This window comes from Alligator mississippiensis, chromosome 3, assembly GCF_030867095.1.
Source record: "Alligator mississippiensis isolate rAllMis1 chromosome 3, rAllMis1, whole genome shotgun sequence".
NCBI classification, from domain to species: domain Eukaryota; kingdom Metazoa; phylum Chordata; order Crocodylia; family Alligatoridae; genus Alligator; species Alligator mississippiensis.
The window spans coordinates 150162193-150173553 of NC_081826.1; the positions used below are offsets into that span (position 1 = coordinate 150162193).

General features: G+C 47.9%; 1 protein-coding gene across 1 annotated transcript in view; it reads left to right on the forward strand.

Moving 5' to 3' along the window:
- The window catches only part of TRIM14 (tripartite motif containing 14), a 32940-nt gene that overhangs the window by 19303 nt on the left and 2276 nt on the right, over nt 1-11361 (forward strand). The window contains exon 5 of the mRNA XM_059724518.1: nt 4341-4433. Coding sequence (XP_059580501.1) covers nt 4341-4433 — 93 coding nt within the window. The remainder of the gene's footprint in view (nt 1-4340; nt 4434-11361) is intronic.

The following is an 11361-nucleotide window of genomic DNA, read 5'->3' on the forward strand; positions in this document are numbered from 1 at the left end:
CTGTATCAGCTCATACGTTTTAGCTCTGCAGATCCCTGAGTTAATGCCCAGTGTTGGTCATGATGGCAGCTGGCATATAAATGCTAAATTGCATTTGCATGTTGTCTTTAGCCTCATTTAGGAATGCCTTGAACGTAGACATAGTAGCATTATGTCAGTGAAAATTCTCCATGAATCAAGTCCCCAGAGTATCTTTTACATCTTTACTAGTCTGGAGCTCATGGCCATTTTTGTCTTACTTTTTCACTGCCACTGTCTTGGAAGTGTCCAGTTACTGAGTTTTAGTCTCCCATTCTCTTACTGTTAACTGTGCTGTTATAGCACCTAGGAGCCTGAGACATGGACCAGGGCCAATTTGTACTGTGCTGTTCAAACAGAGGATAATCCTTGTCCACAAAAGCGTAAAGATTCAGTAATGATATACCTAATTTATAGCCAATTTGCTACAGGCTGCAGGTTTTGAACTGTGGAGGTACTTACCCTTTTTGAAATCAAAGAGGCCCCCATAACTCCTATGCCAGTGCTCTACTAGAATGTTATATTCTGTAATGTCCTTTAGATAGCAGTGCAATAACAAATATTCCCACAGTATTCAGTATGTTTGTACATGTAGGTCTTCTTTGTATTTTCTTTTGTTATTTGTGGCTCATGTACATTTTTAAGGAGAGGCATTCTGGATATGGAATATTGCACAAGTCAACATGGCCTAAGGCTGTGTTGTGCAGAGGTACCTGAGTTACCTCCGAACAAGTTAATTTGAATAGTGCAGGCAGTATAAGTTCATATATCCTAGCGTAGCCGGGGTGCAATACAGTGCTAACAAAGCTCTACTACTTCTGATACTTGAGGGTCACATCTACACGAGGCACTTAGCATTAGCATAGTTTACTACGAAGTAAGCAAGTGTGTCTATATGTGCACATGCTTACTTTGCAGTAAACTTCCCTAATAAGTTTGAGTAAATTTGCTCCCTCCAAATGCAAGTAGCAAATTTACTTGGGATTAGTAATGGCACCTTAGCACTCGCGTAGATGCCTGACCAGGAAAATAATTTGCTCCCGGTTAGCCATCCACCAGGTGGTGGAAGATATCTCCCTGACTCCATGAGGTGCTGTCTGCCAGGGCAGGCTCTGCCACAGGAGCCTGGGCGGGGACTATGTCCCCCTGCCCTGGCAGTAGAGAACTCCAAACCTCCTACTCCAAGATTGTGATCGGGAAGCAGAGGCTGGGAGATCCTTATCTCCCAGCCCCCACTCCGCCATCACAATTGGGCAGCGGGGAGATGGGAGATTAGGGTCTTCAAGCCCAAGCCCTGTGACTGTGGAGCTTGGGCTGGGAGATAAGCATCTCTCAGCATCGGCCCCGTGGTGGCAGAGCCAGCACTCCCTACTGATGGAGGTTGGGGAGCTTGTTCCCCACCCAGTTCTGTGAGCGCAGGCTCCCCTGCCCCCACCAACAGGGAGCTCCCAGCACCAGCTCTGTGATCACTGGGCTAGTGCTGGGAGACCGTTATCTGGGAGATATCCCAGATATCTGGGATTGCGATCTTGGAGCAGGGAGCTTGGAGCTCCCTGCTGCGAGGGCAGGGGGACATAGTTCCCACCCAGGTTCCTGTGGGGAATTTACTGGGGATTAAGGAAGTTTACCGTGAAGTAAGCATGTTCATGTGTAGACGCACATGCTTACTTCACAGTAAACTATGCTAATGTGAAGTTAAGCATCTTGTGTAGATGCTCCCACTGAGTCAAATACAGAGGGATATAACATGAGCATGTTGGAAACAGTTGGGATTCCTGGAAGTTCATTAACAGTCCAGTGGAGCAACTGATTAATCATCCTGGGGCCGCATCCTGATGAGCTGGGATGTGCGCTTGCAGTGGCATAAATAATAGAACAAATTTGTGTTGCTAGTTGTGCCACAGTGCATACCCCTGCATGCGTGGTTTGTTGCAGGACACATTATTCCGTTTTGGGCAAAGTACCTGTGCCCAGCTCCTCCTGGCTTTTGGCATGCTGCTCTGATGACTCCGTGTGCTGTGGGAGTGGCTGGCTGGGGCACAGGGTGCCTCAGTGGGGCACTAACCAGCAGGCTTGGCAGGGGGCTCCCTGCTCCCCTATCTTCACATGCCACTTCCTGGCTGGTTGGGGCTCAGTGTGCTTCAGTGTGGGAGCTCCACAGCATGTGGAGACGGGGGAGCAGGGTCTCTCGTCTCTGTGTTTGTCCCAGCGCATGCTGTTATTGTGTGCTTTGTGCCACCTTTTTTCCGGGATTTATTTTTGCTGTTGGGAAAATTCCAGTAGCAAATTTTGACCCTGCACTGCAAATTAGCATTGTGCGCAATTTAACATACAACATGTACGGTTTGTGGTGCCACAAACCGCATGAGCCTGCATGATCACAGCCTGTGTGGCTGCCTTTGCAGCCAGCAGTATCTTTGCATTAGTCATGATGGATCAGATCCAAACTGTCCTTTTAGATGCCAGAGATACGGGTTTGAACCCCAACAGGCCTAGAACACATATCTTTTGACTTCCTGGGCAAGTGTTCTTACTTATAGACTATTGGGCAAAAGGTGGGCACTGGCAGAAGGCCACCTCTGTCTCTCCCCAAAAACTCTGCTATGTGACAATTTGGTTAACATGGTCCCTGTAGAGGGCAGACATCCCATGGGCTCTTTAGGTAACCCTGAGTTGTAACCTGAGCTGGATACATTCCTGAGGGAGGAGGGTAACCTGCTCCCTTTGGCTACGTGACTGGCATCACATACCTGGGTGAGGGGCTTGGGCTCCCTATTCTTCTGAGCAATGCCAGTCTACCCGGCAACCAGTGATGCATTTCAAATTGGTGGGCTGGCAGCCAACAGGTGCTGGCCTCCATTGGACCAGGTAAATGAGGTCACAAGGTCTATATAAGTTCAGGACTGCCCAGGGGGAGGAGTGGTGCCATGATGAAAACTCAGAGAGAGAGAAGAGCTGGACCATCTGAAACTTGCTCTCTTGAAATTAATGATAAAGGAACTGCCTGCCTCCAGAGGGAATCTCCACCTGCCTCTGGATGATACTTGTGAGTAAGCCACCTGAGATCTAACTAGATCTATAGCTTGCAGTAACTCAGAGGTGTGATCAAAGGCTACCCAGCCATGCCAGTTTGCTCTATGGGATTTCTCTGATATTGCTCTACCCTGTACCTTATTCCAAACCTACTTCTTGTAACTAATAAAGTTCTCCTTTGTACCAAGCGTGGGAGACTTATTGGGAGTGGGTCTAGATTATGCCTTGGGGTCCCCTTGCTTCAGCTGACTAAGACCACTGTTTGTGCTTCAGACTGAGGGAAGCACTCCAAGTTCTTGAGGTGGGTCAAGTACCCTCAAGGGCCACTAGGCTTGTGTTTCCCAGGGGGCACACACCCAAGATCGCCCCAGACCCTGGGTGGTGGCAGTGATACCCCCAGGCTAGTGGGTTTGCTCCAGGAAGGGGCCAGACGTGAGGCACCCCCAGGGAGGCACTTGGAGCCTGGAAGGTGGTCAGGCACAGTGAGGTGGGTGGCTCAGCGCAGGAGCACCCCCCTACTTGCCCGTCATAGGCACTATCACCATTGGCTGTGTTTTGTATTGAGTTGTGTGCATTCTCACAGCACCAACCATTAGGTGTGCTCTGTCCCTACCTAAGAAGTTTGGACTTAGATGTATTGTAGGTGCTTCACAGCACCAATTTGGATTGTAATAGAGCTTAGGTGGGAGTTAGGCACCCAGGTGGCTGCCCTGGGTCATTTCTGAGTTTGCAGAGGAACCTCCAGCATCTTCTCAGGCCAGAATGGAAGCATCTAATGAAGTAGTTTTGTAGTGGCTGTGAGGGGTTGATTTGGATCGCCCTTTGTGACTTGGGCCCCTAAATTCCACCTAAATCCTGTTCAATCAAGGTCAGTTTGAAACTGCCCCAACTTTCCAGGAACATTTTGTTTTGCAGTCCACCATGTCTGTAGGGTTCACTCTTTGAAGCATTTTTTCTTGGCATACAGAAACCAGAGAGTGGACTAGGCTATATGCCAGGTGCCCTATGATTGGCTATATTGGTTATTCCACCTGTCCGTGTTGTCAAATGAACTGAGGGGACAAAATAGACTTTAGTATAAAGTGAATTCTCCTTTCACTAATAAAGATATCAAGATGGCCAGTCACCTCACAGGAAGAAAATGTGAAGCATTCCTTTGCTCAGGTTGCTGTCAAATTTACAGGAAAGCGGGAAAAATGGCTTTTTGGTAATACTCCCATTTATCAGAAGCAAATATAGACTTCCTCTGGTGACATTGTCTAAACAGTTCCTCTTCATTTGTTCCGTAGACATTTTCAGTAGCCTCAACGCCACCTCAAAGAGGGAGCCTGGTACAATGCTGAAAACTATATCTTCAGGTGATCGTTCACTATTCCTAAAACGTAAGTAATGTTGAAAAAAGGTTGAATACATTTTTACTGTGTTCCTTGTGCTAATAAACAAGGTCAAGATTGTAATTAACCAATGTGTCTCTCAATTTTTGCGTGCTCAGCTTCAGGCATCTTAAAAACAGGTTCATCTTAAGAGGGAAGGTGCTTGGTGCTGCTTTTTTATTCCTTGAGTTCAGAAACCAAAATCCTTGTCCCTTTTGAAATGTTAAACTCAGTGCTTATTTTTCTACCTTGGGAGCATATGAAGAGGCTCTTCTGTCTAGACTGAGGTAGCTTTTAGGACATTCATACTCTTCCATTTACAATATTTATAACACCTGCTCTATCTGAGGTTGCTCTTTTGGAGGCTCTCTATCCCAGAATGGGTGGGAAGGGCACACAGTAAATTTGTTTTGTTTAACTTATCAACCTGTTGCTGTAGGAAAGGTTGGTGTTTTGCATTTGTTCCTGGAAATGGTGATGTTGGTGGCCATTCAGATCTGAATTAGCTAAGAGCTGTTAACAAATCCATTGTCCTTGATGGTTAGGGACCTACCAAATACATGATTTTACGGAAATTGTGTAACTGGCAGTCTCTTGTGAAATAGCCAGTTCCCCATAAAAAAGCGTGGGGAACTGGCTATGTTAAAAAAAGCTGGCAAAGAGCTGGCAAAAAGCTGTCTCCTAGAAGGGAGCGGGGAGGGGAAGGGAGCAAAGAGGGAGAAAAAAAAGGCAAACTGCCCATCTCCTAAAATGGGGGTAGGGAGGGGGGGGAGAGAGGTGGGAAAAGTTTCTGTCTCTCTCTCTCAAGAGGAGGGGGCAGGGAAGGAGCAAGGAAAAGCCCCTACCGTCTGGAGTATGGAGTGGGGAGGGGGTGTGTGTGTGTGTGTTAGGGGTGCACCAATAAAGATTTTTATAGCTGACACTGATGGCTGCACCAGCCATATCGGCCAGTGCTGATCCGATAACCCATATACAACCTGGCAGCTTGGAGAGCAGCATCTGGTCGGTAAGTCTGTGGGGGGCAAGGGGCAGGGGAAGGGAAGGCTGATCAAGGCCCCCACGATGAGGGAGAGAGTGGGTCTGAGGCGGGGGCAGGTGCTGATTTGTGCATGGGGCAAGGATGGGCTGCCAGCTGCTGTCTTAGGGTCTGTGCTGGCCTCTTCCCAGTTGGGGGCAGGGCTGCTCAGGGCAGGCGGGGGTGGGGCTGGGGCAAGTGGCAGCAGCACCAGGAGGGAGGGTATGAGGGGCTATGGTGAATTCTGGGGTGTCTGTAGCCCCAGAACTTCTGGGGTGGCTGTAGACCTGTAAGCCACCCCTCCTAGCACCACCACTGCCTGCCTTGCCCTCTCCCCCCACCTGCCCCAAGTGCCGCCGCGTTCCCCTCCCCACCCACCTCCAAGTTGCCGGGATTCAGTCTTTGCTGCGTGCATGCTGCAGCTATGCACAGGCACACGGCATTTGTCGGTGACATTATTGGCTACACTGGCCAAAAAAACCTGATTGCTGATAATGTCAATTTTCCTTTTATCAGTGCTGATCCGATATGGACCGATTATATCAGTACACGTCTAGTGTGTGTGTTTATGTGTGTGTGGAGGAGGGTGCTGCCTGGTTGCTAGGTCCTGGAAGCCTGCTATGGGTGAGGGGAGGAGGGGAAAGTGGGGGGCACATGCAGCAGAACTCTCTAGGAATTGTGGTCTATGCTGCTCCTGTGGCACTCTGCATGGGGCCTAGCCCCACTCTCTGATACTGGAGCAGCCTGTGCCATGCTCATGACGGTGCCCGCGGCCCAGCTGGCTTATGCTGTGTGCCCCTTGCCGGGACACGACAAGTGCTCCCCAGATTCACAAGGCACCAGTTGCCCATGTGTGTAGACCTGGCCCCTGGGAACAAATCATAATCCAGTTTTTAAAAAAATCCATCAGTTTGAGTAATGCCACACTTCAAGTGTTTAACTGTTTGGCAAAGTGAAAGAAAATAGCAGTTTTGTCCCTTTGGACAGTGGAAGCAAACTAGTTTTCTAGGCAGTTTCACATTTGTAGTCTCATGTGCTGGCACTTGGCTGCAACTTTGTCCTTTTCCTTCAGGAGAATATTTGATTTATTGAAATCTGTTGTTTGGAATTTTCTGTTTTATTCCATGAAAATATTCCTACTTGCATTAGTTTCTCTGTTAACTTGTGTTTACAAAACTTTTGATTTTTGAAGCTTTCATTGGAAGCTTTCAAAAAGAGACTGGATAAGCATTGGTCAGGCATGAGGCATAAGCATCGCCTTACATATGCTGTGAAGAGCAACAGTTGGAAACCCGATACGGGCATCATTTGGCAAAGATGAGAGCTCTGTAGCCCAGAGCAAATGGAAATTGGAGAATGAAGCAGGGCTCCACAATCAGCTTGGTTATGAAACAGGATTGAAGAGCTGGGACAAGTTTATCGAGGGGATAGGATGACAGGAAGGGGAGTTCTGGCTCTCCAGTTAGGGCCAGGATGGGCAAAATACAGCCTATGGGCCAGATGCGGTCTGCCAAGGGATTCTGTCTGGCCTGTGGTGGGTCCCTTGCTGTACGTCTCTGCCCACGGAACCGGTGCCTGTCACAGGGACATACAAGGAGCAGATTTCAGCTCTGCCTCAGGCCCTTGCCCCGTGCTGTCACCACCCCATGATCCCAGCCCCGCATACCTTTCCTCTTCCTGGACATCATGCCCCGCCCACCTGCAGCCCCATCCTATCTGCCTAGCTGAGCATGCCCTGCCATCAGGGGTCCCGTGCCACTCTCCATGGAGACTCTATCTGCCTGCTCCATCCAGCACCCCTGGTGGTGGGTGCAGGGTGGACAGACAAGGGTCAAATAGGATCAGTTGCCACCTCTCTGCTTCACCGGACTGCATCAGCACCATCTCTGCCCTACCGTCCAGCTAGCAACAGCTCGCTGAAACTCCTTAAGTGGCTCCCCAGCCCAGCTATTTGTCACCTCTGAGTTAGGGTGTGTGATCTGTTTTCCAGGTTGCAAAGTGGAGGGCAGAGGGAGGGTATGTGTTTATTCTCATGCATCTGGGCTTTGCTAGTTGCCAAACAAGACCAGAAAGGAACTTTTTCCTTTCTAGCTGCTACAGGTGTTAGGACATGAGTGACGCGTGCCTCCTCAGGCTGGGGGGACATGGCGACCAATCGCAGGCAGCGGTGTTGGCAGCAGGGGCGTGGCGGTGGCAAGCAGGGACTGCCCACAGGCAGCCGTAGTGACGTTGTCAGTGAGGGTGGGCTGAGCAGGGACTGCCCTCAGGTGGCTGTGGCAGTGTTGGCGGCAAGGGAGGGGGTGGCAGGCAGCGAGCAGGGACTGCCTGCAGCCTCCAGCGGCCATGTCGGCAAGTGGGGGAGGGCAGTGACTGCCTGTGAGTTTGGCAGTGGCCAATCTCAGGTGGGGGCACGTACCCCCCCCCTACACGTCACCTATGTTTTAGGGCATTTTTTTGCCTTCCTCAGAAGCATTGGGTATTGAAGGGGGCATGTAAATGCTTCTGCTGAGAATAAATAAGCTAGATTCTTGGCTTGAGGATCTTGCTCATCTACTCAGGGTCAAAATAATCGCTACCTTTGGGATCAGGAAGAAATTTTACCCTACTGTCAGATCCATGTGGACTGCAGGAGTTTTCTACTTCCTCTGTAACAGGGAGTATGGTCCCCTTCTTTGAATCTCTCAAGTGTATTTTAACTAACTACATCCTGTCCTTGCAGTGTCAGGACATTGACAATGCCCTCTTCTTCCTACTTTACCTGTGTGGATGTTCATGTTGTTTTTGGGTATTGTACCTGGTAGTTGTATGAGTGGGTTGTTCGTGCAGTTTCACTTGGAGTAGTCTAGACTAGGAGTTGGGAGTCTATGGGCCACAGGCCAGATTCAGCCCATACAGCCATTGGATCTGGCCCAAAACTGGGGTGCTTTGGCAGTGCTTGGTTACAGGGGGCTTTGCCCTTGCAGTGACTGTACAGCACAGCTGGGTGCTTCACTGCTGCTGCAGCCTGGGACCTTTGCTAGTGCTAGTGCTGTGGCTGTGCAGTGAGAAGTGGCAGCAGCAGCCAGATTGTGAATCTCTGACAGACATTCCATTAAAGGCATGATGGGATCTGATCTGTGATCCGAACAATCACATCTCCTGCCGTGCTACATGTCCACGGCAGGAGGCATGATTGTGGGATCAGCAATCAAATCCCAATCGTGCCCCATTGGCAGTGCAGGGGGAGCCAGGAATCATGATCCTGGGCTTCCCCTGCACTGGCAAGTAGCAAGCCGGGTGCTCAGTGTGCCCACTGCTGGAAGCACTGGTCAGCTTCCAGGGAGCACCAGCTGGGAGCACACCAGAGCCCTTCCATGTTGGCTCACACCACTAGCTAAATATTTTGTGCAGTTACTTTGTGGCTTATTCCTTGTTTTATTGTGCCATTAATGGCATCATTGTGTGGCTGGGATTCTATTTCAGATGTGATTAACTGATTAACCAGGTCTTAAATGTAACTTCTCCTAGGGGCCCTAATGTTGGCCAGCTGGCTGAAGATGTTGTCGACTGATGGGCTAGAGATGTTCACTTGTATAGGATGTTTAGATTGGGTTGATCTTGCTTTAAACAGGGGGTTGGACTCGGTGGGCTACTGAGGGCCCTTCTAGCCTTACTTTTCTATGCTTCTATGCTTCTGTGTTCCATATTCTAAAAAAGCTTGGTGGCCCTTCCACTTATATTGTTGAATATTACTCACGCCAGCAGGAAGCAGGGTTTTTTTGGGTGACTTCTTTTTAATGGATTAAATATACAGTTGGAAGAGAAGGACACTTTGTTCCTGAAAGCTTGTCTGACATCTCTCCCAACTATACAGTTGGTCCACTAAAAGATATCACCCAAAATCCTTTGTTTCTTGCACATTTCCTAGCCCAGCATGGCTACAACAACACTCCCACCCTGTCACACCAGTCAGGGAGAATTCTGGAGAGGTTGCAGTGTTACTAGCACAAAAGGAAGTAACTGCAAAGTATGTTATATTACCTGCAGAGATAATTCTTTTGTCTCCCTGATTCTGGACCTTTGTCATAAAGTTCATCCAATACTGGTGCTTTAGTAGATTGAAAAGTAACCTGGCAGCGGCAGGCTACACGATAACACTTAAATGAGCTAACTCACTCTTTTTTTCACAAATGTTTTACCCCTAGGTGGCAGCAGAGACTGCAAAGAGAATTTTTTACACATCTGTATTTTATGTTTATTTAGGAATTAAACTAGTTTACAGACATGGTTTTGTAAATATCGGAAATAAATAGGTAAATCATTACAGTAGCAAGATTATATTTTATGTAGCGAAACAGAGTAGCTTCCACAGCAGGCAAATACTCTCTCTGTCTTTGGATGGAGAACAGGGGCGCAAGTTTGCTAATGCAGTGTATCATAGGTTTGCACTGGCACAGGTTTTTGTAGTGGGTTCCCCTGTACTGATGCCAATAGTTTACCCAGTGCAAAACCCTTTCCGGTTCGGCTCCACGAAGTGTTCCATAACCATTTTCTTTAATGGAGAGGAGTTTGTCCCATCCACGCTAGCAAGTTTACTTTCTCTGCACTGCTCCAGAAAGATCTTGAATTGACAATGATACTCAGTAAGGTGAGTAAGTAACGAAAGGGCCTCTCGTACAGAGAAGCTAAAAATCTGCCTTGGGAAAGCCTCTGACAGAAAGCATAACTGACACCTGAATTAACTAGTGATATCAGTCAGCCACATCTGCAGTTGTGCATTTTTTATATATGTACTTCGTTCTGTTGCTGTTTTTTCCGTTTTCTGTTGGCCATATTAAATAAATACTGAATCTGTTGTTGTTTCTGCTGGTTGTGAAAGTACAATAACAGAACATACCTAAAGCAAATCTGCTAGTACACTGTACTTGGGACAGTGCTTCAGTGCCTGAGGGCACATTTATTTTAAATGTAGCTGCAAACAAGAAGAGTCCCTGGCTCTGGTGTGATTCCAGGCATCAATCACTTCTGGCTATTTGCTAAGTAAACAAAGCTGAGGCGTGGGTCTGGTGGAGCAGCTTGTCAGTGGAACTTATTCTCATGTATAGCACAAAGCACTTATTGCCAAAGCCTTGTGCTGAAGCACTTCATACAATTATAATCTGAAATAAGTGAGTGAGAAAAGGTCTGTCTAGGAAGCAGAGAAGGAGCCCTGATTAGCTAACCCATGAGCTCTTCCACAACTTGAAATTTTCATGCTTGAAGGGCACCTATAAATGTGCCTGGTGCCTTCTCTGACGTGCCAATTAGCATGTGTCAGAGCAGACTTGATTAATCAAGTCTGCTGGAGTATGCCATGCTCCAGCAGCCTTAGTGTCACGTGTATTCAGCTTCTCCGTGCAGGGCCACTTAAACTAAAACTGGTCAAACAAGCTTTAGTTAAAGTACCCCTGCCGTCATTTTGAAGCGCAGGATGCTGAATACACAAGATGTGTGAGCACTTGAATTAGAGGGGCTCCTGAGAAATGCTCGAATTAATGCACCCCCTTCTCCCCTGCCCCAAAACACATATAAAGATGCCTGAAGGTTGGCCATGTTACAGAGGATGGATGGACATGCAGGGACATACTCAGAAAAGCCATATAAAATTCTCCAATTATGGTTAATAATGTTTCATGCTTCTGTATGCTCTAGTTTAACCACAACGCAGTTTTACTTTGTTTCTTTACAGTGTTTTAACCCAGTGCTAAGGGAAATAGGACATCTGTTTCTAGTAGATGCTTATATGGGCCCTTTCCTGACTGGCTTCTTAAATTGTGTGCAACCAAAAATATGTTTTTCTTGATTGCATTTTCCCAAGCAACATTGCAGTTCTTTGTTGCTACCACTTTCGGCTACTGGATCACCTAACAGGCTTAATGGGAATCGGGCTTGTTGCTAGACAGT